Source organism: Aythya fuligula, chromosome 1, assembly GCF_009819795.1.
Source record: "Aythya fuligula isolate bAytFul2 chromosome 1, bAytFul2.pri, whole genome shotgun sequence".
Lineage (NCBI taxonomy): Eukaryota > Metazoa > Chordata > Aves > Anseriformes > Anatidae > Aythya > Aythya fuligula.
This window is the reverse complement of record NC_045559.1, coordinates 90,138,774-90,153,269: the sequence shown is the minus strand read 5'-3', so window position 1 is coordinate 90,153,269 and position 14,496 is coordinate 90,138,774. Positions and strand designations below refer to the sequence as shown.

At 39.3% G+C, this 14,496-nt stretch overlaps 1 protein-coding gene across 1 annotated transcript in view; it reads left to right on the top strand.

The window, feature by feature from the left end:
- Nucleotides 1-14,496, top strand: part of IMPG2 (interphotoreceptor matrix proteoglycan 2) — a 55,068-nt gene that overhangs the window by 20,950 nt on the left and 19,622 nt on the right. Inside the window, exons 4-8 of the mRNA XM_032208020.1 lie at nucleotides 268-299; nucleotides 410-433; nucleotides 9,707-9,753; nucleotides 10,178-10,269; nucleotides 12,985-13,146. Of these exons, the coding sequence (XP_032063911.1) occupies nucleotides 268-299; nucleotides 410-433; nucleotides 9,707-9,753; nucleotides 10,178-10,269; nucleotides 12,985-13,146 (357 nt within the window). The remainder of the gene's footprint in view (nucleotides 1-267; nucleotides 300-409; nucleotides 434-9,706; nucleotides 9,754-10,177; nucleotides 10,270-12,984; nucleotides 13,147-14,496) is intronic.

Here is a 14,496-nt window from a genome sequence, read left to right as displayed (position 1 = left end):
TTTCTGCAGGAAAATGTAGAAATGTAGTGCATCTTCTGACAAACCTAAAGCTCTTTACAGCGTCTGTTGCTGTGTTTCAGTTGTATCTTGGAAATGCATTATATTTTCAGCAAAAGCTTCATTAATAAATTTTGAACCTAGCAAATGAATATAAAACAAAGAAAAAAACATTCTTACATCATAGAGGAGGAAAGAAACTGTATTTGACTTCTTCCTTCCACTTTTTGATTCTCAAATGTAATAAGGGTCTGTTTCTTTGTTTTCCAGAAACTGTCCTATACAAAGGAAGCAATGGCTGGGTGAGTATCTACATTTGTTTTGCGTTTTATTCTGTTTGGAGATAATAGCAGAGTTGATTGTGACATTTTGTAACCCCTTTCTCTTTTTTATTTTTTTTCTTTCTTGTCAGCTCCTGCAATGATTGGTCTTGTGGGTAAGTCATTCTCCCTTTTTAAATAGCCTCTTGGTCAGTCCTTTCTCCAGTTCTTGCTGCAGCTGGAGTTGATTAACGAACTGAAGATGAACAAAATTCACCTCTGTGCAAAAGGGCTTATAGAAAAGTATTCAGTATGTTGGAGGAATCCTGTCATGTATGTTAACTTCTCACAGGCTATCCTAGCAAGCTTGATGTGCTGAAAATAACTCAGTCAATCTGGGGCTTGTACTTTTGCTTAAGTATGTCATCACCTTGTTGGCAGTCAGGCGCGTGTGCAGGCTATTTACCTGAAGAGGTTTAGTGGGGAAAATCTATTTCAGGAAAGAGATGTGTCCCCAGTAATTGTGTTAGTGTTCTGGTTATCTTGTGAACCTTTTGTAAAGGTAGACCTTGTCACTGCTACAAAAAGCAAGAAAAAAGGGAATGTTTCTGAAATGCTTTTTCAGAAAACGTTTGAAAGAGGTGCTCTAAAAACACAAGGAAGTTGTCTGTGTGGGCTTCTCACATTTTTAAGAAGGGAATAAAAAGGAAAACTAGTCTGAATTTTGACTTGTTTTTACCAAAGCAAACCTGAACTTGAACTGTTATTTTTGTCTTTTTGAACTGGAAGGCAAACCAGTTCAAACTATTATTACTCCATTCTCAGAACTTAATCTAACCGGTTATTTTTAGAGCAACTCAAACCCAAACAACCTAGTGCTGAACTTGTCTGAAAAATAAGCAGCTTCAGTTCCCTGCTTTACAGACCCTGTGAAGCTATGACAAATGAGTAATTCATTTACTGGAAAGGGTAGTCACTTAACAGTTCTTAAAAAAACATCTGACATCCCAAAGTAATTATTCTTAAAATGATTTTTTTTAACCGCAATATTATAAATTAAAATTAATAACATAAGATGGTAAGGGCAAAGGCAATGCCTAAAAGATTTTTTTCTCTGTCCTATTAAGCTGAAGTTTCCTCTGACATGAGGACCCCCCTAAGCCCACTGGTCAATTGAGTAGTATAAATCTGTACAGAACTTGTTCCATTGAGAATGTAACATTGACCAAACTTGTATATGCTTTTTTTCTCAAAGAGATAATAACAAAAATAAAAATCTTGTTCTTGTAAACTTAATGGGATGATTTCTTTCCCATTAGCGTCAGTTGTTCTCTAGACCGGCTCCTTAAGTGAATGGAACTAGATCTCATTTATCAGTAAATCTGAATTCAGAGTTGCAGTTACCTCAATTTGAAAAAAAAAAATAAATTGAATTTGAAAAGCCATTATATCCCTCACTGTGATTGTTCAGGAAAACTAGTAAATGTAGAGCTATATGAGATGAATTAGTCAACACGAATATATCTAGAGTCATTACGTGCACTGGGCTAAACATCCTAACCATGCAAAAAGGCCAGCATTTGATTGAAAGGTGTGTTGGAGTGATTAATGTTGCTCTCATGTAAAAGCCATCCATCGAGTGCCTTGTGACAGACATTAAAGGGGCTCCAGCAAACAATTGGCAATTTTACCCAAATCAATTACTTGTGGAGCTATATTGCTTCTCCCTCAAAAATACTGCTTTTATCCAAATATATATACCTTCAGGTTGCTCATAGCTTTAGGATGGGATCTTTGTTATCACTGCCAATTTAAACTTAAGTTTTGCTGTATCTTTTTCCTGTTAAAATTTTTGTTTGACTTGTGCTTGTATATGGTAGTTTCTATAGCACAGAGTGATAAAGGACAGAAATAGTGAGTTAGAAACAGGTAGGTTTACTCCAGATAATGGAGCATCAGAAAGAAATTGGTATAATTTAGTTTGGCAACGTTTTATATATAATTATATATATATAATTATATATATATATAAAAATATATATGTATAATATAGTGTATATATATAAATATTACATAAATATATTATATATATACATGTATATTATGTAATATTTATATATACAGTATATTATATATAATATATATTTATATATATATAAAAATATATTATATAATATATATATATTTTATATAAAATATATATAATTCTAAGAGCATTCTGGACACCTCTGCACCATAAGGTTTAAGATGTCAAGTTTGTAAGCCAGGGTCATGCAAAAACAAAGCCATTATGGGCTGCCATGGGTAGAAGATACCTCAGGTATTCTCCATCAAGAGGAGTGAGGGAGTCATCTGAGCATCACCACCAGCCAACATACTACTTCCTGCAAAAATATGCTAGACCTTCCAGTACACATCAGAATATACTGAAAATTTTGAATTATTTTGATTTTTTAATTTTAAATTTAAATTTTTTTTATTTTTTTTTTTCTGTAAGACATCAGAGTAAGTTTGCAACCCAGGATCACTCAGTCATGCATGGTGAGGGAAGTCTAGCCTCAAGTCCCTCCTGCACAGGAAGAAATGTGAGTGCAGTCCTGCTGTTTCCTGGGCAATGCAGTGATAAACTACCTGCCCATGGGCTTTTCTGCAGCAGATCTCATTGAGGCTGGGGTCTGACCTACATGTGCAGAGAGACTGGTCCTGCAGATGTGTGCAGGGCTGGACATTAAATTGAACCTGGCTGTCTCACAACCTGGCTGTGACATCACCGTCAGAATGGGGAATTGACCTGGTCTCATGTCTCAAGGGATGGAGGGCCTACCCTAAAGCACCAGTTTTCAGTATCTAGATGAAATGCTTGGATGAGGCTTGTATATTGCCAGGGACAACGGGCTTCCAGAAGATGCCTACAGTGGAAGAATAACAGAGGTCCTCTGATGAACTCAATTTTTTTTGAATTACTGTGTAGAAACAAGTACTAGTTTGGGGACCTAGATTTCAGTCTGTTTTCCCACTGATAAGAACATAGGAATTTTTGCAGTAGGATTGTTTTCTCTTCTAGAGCGTAGGTCAGGCACACAAGACTACAAAGAGTGTTTCCTTTTTATGAGCCTTGACCATGTTTTTTCTGTAAAAGAACTTTGGGTTCATTTCCTTAATTTAGAGCTGATCTGGAACTGAAGACAGGGCCTTGATATCTATCACTTATTTTAGCTACACTGCCTTTCTAGATCAAAGTGTAACTGTGCTGAAAGCTATCATCAGCTGTAGAATTGAAGCTGTGACTTAAATAATTTAATATATCTCATAATATCCTACCATGATGTCAGTGCTGTGCCTCTGTCTAGGTGTCAAAAGCTGGTTTCAGCTAGTTAAATGCTAAGCTAGTTCCAGTGTAGCCTACAGGAAGGTGTCTTGTACTCGCGTGGTTCACTTCCCAGAATAACTCACAATCCGGCATTACTGACAATTACGTAACAGCAGGATGGGAGTTTGTTCCTGTAAGACTTGCACTTGCATCCACGTAGGTTAAACACTCAGCTAGCCTGGCCTTTTAAGGAGTTGAGAGATTAAACTAAGTACCAGGGAGGAGAAAACCTCAAAGGAAAAGTAACATACGGGACACAATCTAGATTTGTATAGAGCAGCCCAATGGAAATCATGGAGTCTTGCCTAGGTCGGAAATGTGGGAGCACTGCATCAGCAAAAGGCTTTTAATGATTTCTTTATTCATTAGGCCACTGTAACTTTGCATAATGGATTTTGCTGTGTTATAATATTGGAGGATGCCCCGTGACAATAGGACAGTCAGGACAGTCTCATTCATGCAAAGTCAAAAGCTGGATCTTGAGAATCAACTGAAGGCAAAGGAGTAGCACAAAAAAGCTGCAGTAGAAAACCATACCTTTTATGTCAGGATGTTTCGTGAATGCTGTATGAATAATAACATAAGGAAGAAAATACAAGGAGTATGGGATAGTTGGAAAGGTTGAATGTAATAATGTGCTATTTTTCAGTTCCTCAGAAGTGGCTATTAATGTCAAATAAAATGAAATAAATGGAAACATTTGTCGTTTCTGAGGGGTACTTGCTGATTGTGGACTTAGTGAAATTAGGCATGATAAATCATGTCCAGACCTCCTCCTTTCTGTCTGTGTTGTCTGATCTGAAATAGGATCCATATTTCAAATTTAGGATCCATACTTCATTGGCAGTAGCAGCAATGGTTGATAGCATATCAACTCAAGTATTGAGCCTTTTCCTCTAAGTGGGCTTCATGAAAGAAAAAGTGTTTGTCTTTCATGCCGGAATCATTTCAACTGCCTTCAGTGGGGTAGAAACATACTTGAACTCCTTTTCTGCCTGCATTCGGACTTGGCAACAATATTGCTTGTCTCAAAAATTTTTGAGCATCTGCACAGCTTTACCCTATGTGAAGATTTCCAGGCTGCTTCTCTGTAGTTGTGTATTTTCTTTTGTGCTCCCTACTGTCAGATAGCAATATGAAAGATTTGTCCTGCTTTAGTTAAAAACAAAAGAGGTAAAAATTAAAGAACAACCTAAATAAAAATTAAGATAAGTGCAAGTAGAATTTAAAAGAAAAGGAATCTAAATACAAGGCTCAGTCTTCCATTCTATACTTAGATAAAAATACTTCTGAAACTGCATACTTACTTAGTTCAAGGACCTGCGATTAAAAGTTTTAAAAAGAAGAAAATCAGACCATGAAGTTATTTTTTCCCTTCTTTGAGCAAGGTTTTTCAATATAAGCATTGAAATAATAATGTTTAAGAAAATTAAATGCTTGACATAGCAAATCATAGGACTTTCAAATTGTTAAATAAGCTGATGAATATCTGTAACCTGTAGTATAGATCTGAAGATGGTACCTTCAGCAGTGGAGTTGAGGTGATAGTTAAGCCTGGAGGAAAAATATAGAGAAAAATGCAGAGACGATCATAACTAATACACTTAAAAAATTTTCATGAGGGAGAATGGTATTGCTGATGCACCATTTGACAGGTCCGGAGTGGTGCTTGTCCTTAATAACATGACATGGCTGCATATAAGGACTTTCTGAGGCTCTTCAATTGCTTGCGGGTCAACAAGACTCTTCTTTGGTGGACTTGGAAACTGCTGAGTCTTTTTGTGACATGACTGATGTCATGCAAAAGTTCTTGCAAGGGGATTTGAAAAGAGGCAATATAGGCTGTATCTGCATGCTGTGTTTGCTGTACTGAAATGTATGGGCTATCCATAAGCACCATTTGTTTCAAATCAACTTGAGATCCTTACAAGCAATGTCCTAAATTTGCCTAGATCCAGGTGTCTAGCACACCTGTGTGATCTGAAACTAGTCATTTCTGCCAACTAGCGAAATGTAGTGTGGTGTTGTGCATTTTGCTGGTTAGACATCTGCTTGTGCATATTCTCTCCTGCCTCTCCATACTTATATGTATATACGCTTGTATTTTGCTTACTGCTCAGCCAAGGTGGTCCAGAGCAACACTTATGCAGGTAGGACAATAGAAATTACATTTCATACCTATTTTTCTCAAATTCACCATAAGCTTTTGCTGGAATATAGTTCCTCAGTTGGTGTGGCTTGCTTGTTTAAAGTATGACCAAAAGTAAAGCCTGGGGATCAGTGTGTGTGCTGTGATAAGTATTTTGAGTGGCTTCCTAAGAGATAAGTAGTATTAGTGCCGTTTTTGAGGAGATTAATTAATTTGAAACATTAAAATGCTAAGGGGAAGTAGAAGGCAAAAAGAAAAAACAAATTAGTGCATAAAGTGAGGCTGGTTATAGCAGGGTTACTTAAAACAGTGAAAGTGGTAACTGTTAACATGACCAAATGCAGTTCTTGACTGGTCTTGCTTGATTAGATTGATTAGTGTTTTGTGGGGCTTTATTTAAGTCTTTGGCTTTTAATTTTCAGCCTGTTATGAGGCAGAAGTTTGCCAAAAAACGGCTGGGCTTTGGAGGCCTGTATTTAAAAGCTCAGTAAGAATGTATTCTTTGGTGCTGACAAAGCATGTGACCTGTTACTGCTTTAGGTGATGGCTTTGCTACGCTCTAAAAGATAAAGGCCATATTCTTCCCTGGATTTTTGTCACTTTCACAGTTGCTGAATGGCCCAGCTTTGTTGGTGGTTCCCAGCCCATGGCTAACCCAGCGCACAAGTCGGTGTGGCTGACCGACACGCTCACCTGCCTGAGCTTTGCTGCTGGGTGCACTGGAGCAGGCTGAGTTTTCCTGTTGAGCTTCTCTAAGTATCATTCAAGTCAGTGACTGGGAGAGTGCTCTGGGACCTTTGAAAATAGGAAAAATTTGTTATAATATGTCTAAAACCAGTAATCTACTCAGGAAGTAGTACGCTACTCTAGAACATTTCTTTTAGGCTTTTCCATTTACAAACTGTTCCTCTATCTGAAGTGTAATTTATACCACAGAATTCTCCCTGTTTTTTTCTTGCTTACTTTGAGGGTGTTTCACTCAAAAACCAACTTTGTTAAAATTGATCTTGTGGTACATAAGCAGGTGAAATTATACCGGGTGGTCGCTGAGGGGCTGTGGTGCTCCTGTGTGAGGCAAGGCCGGGGCCATCCCGTGCCTCCCTGTGGAAAGGTGTTGTTTTAATGTCTGTCTGTTCCTCACTACCCATTTCTGTTGTAATTGGCATTAAGATGACTTAAGTTTCCCAAACCAAGTCAGTTTTGCTTGTATTGGCAACTGGCAAATGGTCTTCCTGTTTTTGTCTCAACCCGTGAGCTTTCTCATCTTGGTTTCCCGCCCAGTCTTGGTGAGGAAGGGGAGTGAGAAAATGGCTGAGTGGGCATTTGGCCCTTAGCCAGGCCTAACCCTGCATGAAGTTAGGTGCTCGCTTGGGTTAAACAGCCATTCAAGTCTCTTTGAGACAGCACGTGCATTGCAGAGAGCTGACAGGTATAACATGGTGGGATCTGTGCCTTCTGGGACAGGTCAGGAGAACCTGGAGGCCCCATGAATTGTACGAGGCACTGACCAACATGTGGGCAGCCGAATTGAGTCCTGTGAGCCTCAGGCCGAGCTCAGAACATGATTAGATCTGCCACAGCAAGTCAGGTTTCTGTCTGTCTGTTTCTGAAGAAAAGGGGGTTTATAAAAGCCTTAGCTGATGTGCTTATGTGAGTTTGAGCCCTTCAGTGGATCAGACCACCACAAGTCTTGTCACAGCATTATTTTACTGCACATCACTTTGCTTTTGTTGAGTTTTTATTCTGTAACCTTCGTTAGTTACATTAAGAGTCTGTGTTAAGTGAATTCCCAGTGTTTCACCTCTTCTGACAAGCAGTGGCATATTTATTTCTGAACGTATCGTCATTAAATACAATACACTAAAATGCTTTAATTACTGATGCTGTAAAATAAATAAAACTAGTATAGCTTATATATTACATAATCTAAAAGCTATTGTAATTTGTAAGAGTGGTGTGTCTTTCAGAGCTAAGTGAGTTGAACTGGAAAATATTTCATCAGACGAATGAAAATTAAGCAACAGTTTTGAATCTGGTTCTAATATGATAAATAAATAAGGAAACTCTAAAATTAAATCAGCATTCTTAAGAAAATGTAAATCCTTTTACTGATTACTTGTTGCTAGCAGAAAGCAACTGAGGTTTTCTGAATGAGTTACGTGTGACTGTACCTGTGATGGCAGCAGCAGAGAGAGTATGTTGTCTGAATTCTGCTTGCTTTCTAGTAAAATTTGCCTTACCATTCGTGAGAATCTCTCCACGAGTTCCTGAGGAATTGGTAGGGAGTTACCTTGTGCCTGGCTGAAAACAGGTAGCAGTGTCCACGAGATGGAAGCAGACACAAATAACTGGACATTTCAAAGCCTGCATAGAGCTCGTAGACTTTTGTTGTTTAAGCAAATATATGAAGGTACTGTTTAAACTCTTGAATCAGTATTTTCTGCTGTGTTCACCTGGAGATTATTTATTTTATTTTTCATTAATATTTTCTCATTGTTATGTAGATTTCACCCTGGCAGTTTAATTTTCTCTGAACTTGCTGTCGTTTGGCATTGGTAGTCATTATGTGCACACTAGCCTATGCCTCCTGGGAAAGGATGGGTGAAAAGTTTCTTGGTTTAAATAGAAAAATAAACCAGATTGATCTTAAATCTGTTTATTGTTAAGTGTTGCATGTCTGAGAGAGGCGGGGGGTGAAACAAAATTTGAGACGTGAATTCACTGTCATGTGTTTTGTCATATGCTCACGTCCAGGTATCTATCTCAGTATCTAACTTGTTTGTCTGGCTGGTGCTGGAACCCTTTGTTTTTTGGAGTTCTACAGAGACTCATTATAAATCCTGAACAAGGCAAAATACCCATCAACTTTGGTTTGAGTTTTGTTTGAAGGCAGACAGCAAGACCTAGTATGTGAATCAAAAACCTGGCAAGGCTAGGAAAGCACGGCTCTGTTAATATAAGCACTTGCATACATTACAGTGAAGACTACTTGCTGCCATGTTTATTTTATAGTAGAGTATGTCCACAAATAACAGAAAGAGTTCCTGTAGAAATGGGAGAAATATCTCAGTGCAGTGAACTTTGATGATTTTTGGAGTTCTGAATTTAGCGTTTGATTTCTCTGCAGCACTGAAGTTTCCTATCTCACATATTGGGCAGTATATACTGAAAATATAACAAACCTTAAAAATCATTTTTAATTTATTCAGGAAAGACTCCTTGCTGACAGTGTGTGTCTCCTGTTCCTGGTAACTTGACTCAGGGCTCACAGAATTGGCTCCAAGGAGCTTGGGTTTACTGTTAGAGCCATGTCAGAGCTGTTGTTTTTTCCTCAGGCTAACAGTCTACATTTGATTTTTATTTGAAATGTTTTTCTTTTTCACATTTAGCCTGGCATTGTTTTATATGTGTGTGAATGTAGTAATTGGATGATAATAATAATTGGAAACTGATGCTTTTGAAGTTTTCCAAATGAGCAGGGTAAAACTCATGATGGCCCAACCTTGTTGCAGTGATTTCAGTACAGCTAGGATGTTTTGGGGCGCTGTAGGGTACTTTTAAAACTGGGGGGTTTATAGAACATTACAGGTATCTTTTTGCTGTATCTCTGTGGTCTTTGCATTTACTTCATTTACAGAACCACTAGAAGGCCAAATGTATACTTTTGGAGGGGACTCCGAGTCACTTGGAATGAAAGGAAGTTTGCATCCCCAGAGATGCACATGACCCGGTATCTGAGTTGCAAAAGAAAGCTAAAATACTGCAAAGCCTAATTTTTATGAAGTTATCAGCAAAGTAGTACCATGAGAAACTTCTACTGCCAATGTGCTTTTTTGGTGTTACAGCAGAATCACAGGGAAATAAAAAACGAATGGATCTATCTTACAATGTCCAACTTCAATTTTTGGTTTTACTTTTATTTAACAGGAGTGGGACTCCAACTCCAGCTTCGGATGCTGATGTTACCACGCTGAGAGGTCAGTTTTCAGCTAAATTATGTCAAGACTGATTACTTGAAAATGGACCAACCTGATGGCTTGTGGATTTGAGAGCTGTGAATTCTTCCATCTCCAAATAATGCTGTTTGTGATCTGGTGATCAGGTTATATGTTGCTGTTATTTTGTCATGAAATTAATTGAAAATGCTACTTGAAAAATTACTTCTGTGCAGTTTTTACTGCACTTACTTCATGTTCGCCAGAATACATTCTCTTAGAACATTAGCATTTGATTCTGACTAGCATATTTGATGCTTTTTCTGAGGCTCTTCAGGTGTTTTCTGTGGTATTTCTGTCATGATGATGGGAATCAAGTGTTACTGTCAGCTTACACTTGCTGAACTCGTGCGTATCTACGTGTACATGAGAAAAAAATAATACTACTGCTCTCTTGCAAACTCAGATGCAGCTGCCAACGTTCCTCCCCCTCATGAGGTGTCCATTGAGAGTCCTGCAGGTGGTACCATCCCTGAAACTGAAGACGCAGACACAACTGTGAGTGCTTGTATTAAGATTTCATAAAAGCAGGGCATGAGCCTTAGAAACTTTTAAATAATTTCCTAGGTAGGTGTTCTTTCATTTGCAGTGGCTTTGCAGTGTAGCTTCCCCCTCAATGAGAGAGCAAATCAGCTGAGCTGTCAAATGAAGATTTTGATAGTGATGTAGAACTAGACAGTGAATGTCTAGGGCTTTTGAAAGCTCCATGAAGAATGTGAATTGTTGTTATTCCTATGGAAACACAATGCCCCTTAAATTGCTGCCCTAGTGTTAGAAGGGTCCGAGTGGTACAGTTGCTAAGGCAGCAGAGGTAGCTTGGATAGCCTGGAAGATTCCTTCTGATTCCCTGCTTCTTCTCCCCTGCTGACATAGATGAATTTTTATTTATTGTCTTACAGTCACCCTCGCCTTGATACCTAAAACAAAACTCTAACACAGGGAAGCCTAGAGCAAGTACTTGAAGTGCCTCTGTAAAAGTGAGCTGGCTTTCAAAAGTGCTGACCACCAAATAGGTCCCAGGGAAGTATTTGCTTCCAGGAGACAGCTCCTCGGGATTAAAACTTAAGCCCAAACTCTAGATTCCAACTGCGATATTTGTCAGCCTACATGCCCCCTGAAGAAAATTTTTCAAACGAATAGTATGCATCAGCTGGCACTTTTTTTTTAATGTAAGTGTGAAACTCTCACTGGATTTAGTGATAAGCTTACAAAACTGCACATGCTGCATATAAGTAGAAGCTGATTTATGGTACTGAGTTAAACTGTGCACTGTTCTGTAACCTAGCACAGCCATGAAACAAAGCTGGGCCAAACTCTGTGCTTTTTGCTAGAGCTTTCACAGCTGACTGCTGAGATCTGATATTGTGATTCCAGGAATAAACACTGAGTATGAAATAGGCAGACAGCTTCTGACTCAAGTCCAGGGTCTGATTTTATATTTATGTACCACAAACGAGTGGTTTGGTCCCATGTACACCATTATTTTTTTTTTTTGAAACAGAACTGCCTGAGCAGAGAGTAAGACCACTCAGTAAATCAGAAAGAACCCAGAATTTGATTGCTGCTGCCTACAGTGTTTTCACTCTCTACAGTTACCTCACACCTCATCATTGCTCCGAACAGCCAAAATGCACTGCAGGTTACAAGACCAAGAGCGAGCAAAGCTCATCTTCTGCACTCACGTGTTGACTGGACTTTTGTTTCTGAGGGACTGATAAATGATTCAAACTACGTGGAGTTGCAAACAGTCATGTAGGAGCAGCAGATACATGCAAGCTGATTATATATTTGCCAAATAGTAACCAGCTTTAAGCAGGGTGCCAATCATTCTGGTTCTTAACGAAGTTGATTAGTCAAAAAAGGGTGTGGGGAAGAAGAGAATTTAAGTAAAACTTAAACTTTACTTAAGTAAGTAAGTAAGTAAATAAATAAATAAATAAAATTGGAGGGGCCCTAAATGGTATACAAGTTGCTCACAGGTGGCAGCTAAATTTTGTGGAGCTCCATTTCAGGCTCCATACATAATACAGACTGCAGTTTTGCTGAAAAAGTGTGTTTTGCTGGCTCATTTTTTTTCCTTTTTTAATAGGGAAAAAGCAACAGTTGCATGTAAATAGCCAAAGACATTCTTGTTAACTTACACCAGCCTTCCCTCTCAAATTGCAAATTCCAAATTTTTGTTCTAGAATAAAGCCATGAAACAAGATCTGTTTTTTCTTGCCTTTCAGTACACCACAAAAATATAGTATCCTGGTTGTAAAATGCCAGGGAACTAAGCAGGAAATGCTCTTCCTGTGTTGCTCACTGACTGAAGTTAGATGAAAATTGGACTGGAATTCACTGCTGCTCGCAGCAGCCGTGGCAGTTGCCAAAGCTGAACATCCCAGGGTGTTTGTACACCCTGGACATGTGGAATGTAGAACTTGGCAGAGGTTCATCTTCCAAGTGGGACAGGAAACAGGAACCTTGTGATAAACAGGTACATTTTGGTTAAGTCAGCCCCCTGCTGATTAGGCTCAGGTGACCTGTTGGTGTATCCACATTCACACTTGAAATTGCCTGACGAATGTCCCACCCAGCTGATTTTCTGTTTGTAACTCCATTCAACTAGATAACCTTGCACTTAGATGTGCAAAGGGAGAACAGCACTAACAGCAACATGAGAATACTATAAAATTGTCTTGCTCACCAGGTTGTCTCATTAGTTGGCATCTCTGTGCCTGAGGCTCCCTGAGCACTCCATTCCAGCGTAAGGCAAAAGGTGTGCTGGGGACTCAAGGAAACATGCTGTGCTTTGGATGGCAGTTCCCACATCATTAAAAAAATTCATCAGGCCATCTGTTTGGCCCACCAGTCATCCCCCAGTGTGTTGCTGTCCTTATAGCATTTATGGAGGAAGCTCAGGGTTTTTGCCACATCATGGGCCAGAGAAAACTCCAGGTCTGCAGTGGCTGGAGAAGTTCCTGGCCCGCGTAAAAGAGGATGTTTGGACCCAGGCTGAGTAATGGAGTGTGCTGATTGCTGACAGGACCATTTCTACATGCAAATATATCTGGGGATGCTTTCTACATGGAGTAAATCCAGGTTAGGTAGGAATCTGGTCTGCAGTGAGTAAAGTGGATTTATTTCTTCAGGAAAAAAAAAAAAAAAAAAACAGAGGGAAAAAGTCACTAAATCACCTCTTGTTTTCTCCCTTCTCTCCTTTTCTTCCAGATCAATAATGAGATAAAGAAGGAGGATGAGAATCTCATGAGGCCTGTAACTGAGCGGATGATTGAGTTCAGCATTGTGATCGTTGGAGAAAAGTACAGCGAGGAGCTGAGTGACCCAGACACTGTGAAGCGTCAGCTGCTCTCTGAACAATTTGTTTCTCAGGTGACTTACCTCTTTCTTTTTACTCTCTTTATTTTTTTACTCTCTTTGTCTCTTTCTTTTTACTCTCTCTGCAAAGCAATAGTAGCACCTGTACCAGGACTGCTCTGCAGAACCAGCTTAGGGCTTTTGTTGCTTGAGGCAGGCTGGAAAATATTCACTGTGAGAACACCCTCTTTTGTTTGACATGCTGCCTTTTTGAGATAGTGGGGCTCTGTGCAACATACCAGTTGCCAACGAATCCAGTTTTCTTACTGTGTTTCTTATGAAATAGCCTGCTATCGGTTTTTGCAGAGGTAGACATATGGTTTTGGGGAGATGAGAAAATTATGCTAAGCTCCTGCATATTTACTCAAGGAAGAGACCTTTCTGAGGCACTTCCCCTGCTCCTGCCCCTTTCTGCTCGTATTTATTTTGCCTTATGTTAGCAGAAGAAACTAAGCCAGGTGTTATTAATAAATGAAAGAAAATTGCTCTTCATTTAGTTCTTTTAAAGACTTGCTTTTACCAGGGCTAACTTTGGCCTTACCATCCTTGCAGAACTTTTAAGTCTTTCTCCCTATCAGCGTTACAGCAGTAGAGGTTTAAAAGTCACAAAGAAGTGACAAGTTTCTCATTTGTCTTTTGGTGCAACTCCGTCAGTTCTTAAAGTTCTGGGTCTTAAAACTCTTTAATTTTTAAGATGTATTTAACATCTCTCTGGTGACCAGTCTGCCTAGAGTTTTTTTCAGAGCTTTTCCATCTTGTTTAGTTTTGAATTCTTCCATAATGTTGTTGCTTTGAAACCGGGGAGTGAAAAAGATTATTTGAAGGTCTTTGCAAACCAGGCTGCCTGCACTCTCCCAAAAGGCAGGACGTGAATCAGCAGCAGTTCAGAACCATCAGCCTAAGCTGGGGCAGTGCTGGAAGACAGCTCTGGCAGGTCAGGTACAGTGCAGCATCGTGTGCAGGGCAGGCAGAAGGCATTCAGGTCTGTCAGCATCTGCTCATGTGGGCATGGCTTGGGTTTCCTGCAGGAGCTGAGCACTTCAGTGGGATTTAGGAAATCTTGGTGGTTACACAGTATCCAGATTTCTGATTGTAGAAGAGACTCCAGCTTCAAGCAAGAGCATCTGTCTGTGCAGAGTAGGTGACAGGTGGGGAAGTCACAAACAACAGAACTTGTCCATGATTTCCACTCAGGAGCAGCATTTCGTTGAAAGAATCACTGCGTACTGCAGGGAGATACTCTTTGAAATCTAGGCTGCTAAGACAATTCTCGATCATCATTTATGTCCAGAATCAGCAGTGCCTATGAGAACATTTTAAAACCCTCCAACTTCAGAAAAATTCTTAAGCACATCCTTTAATCCC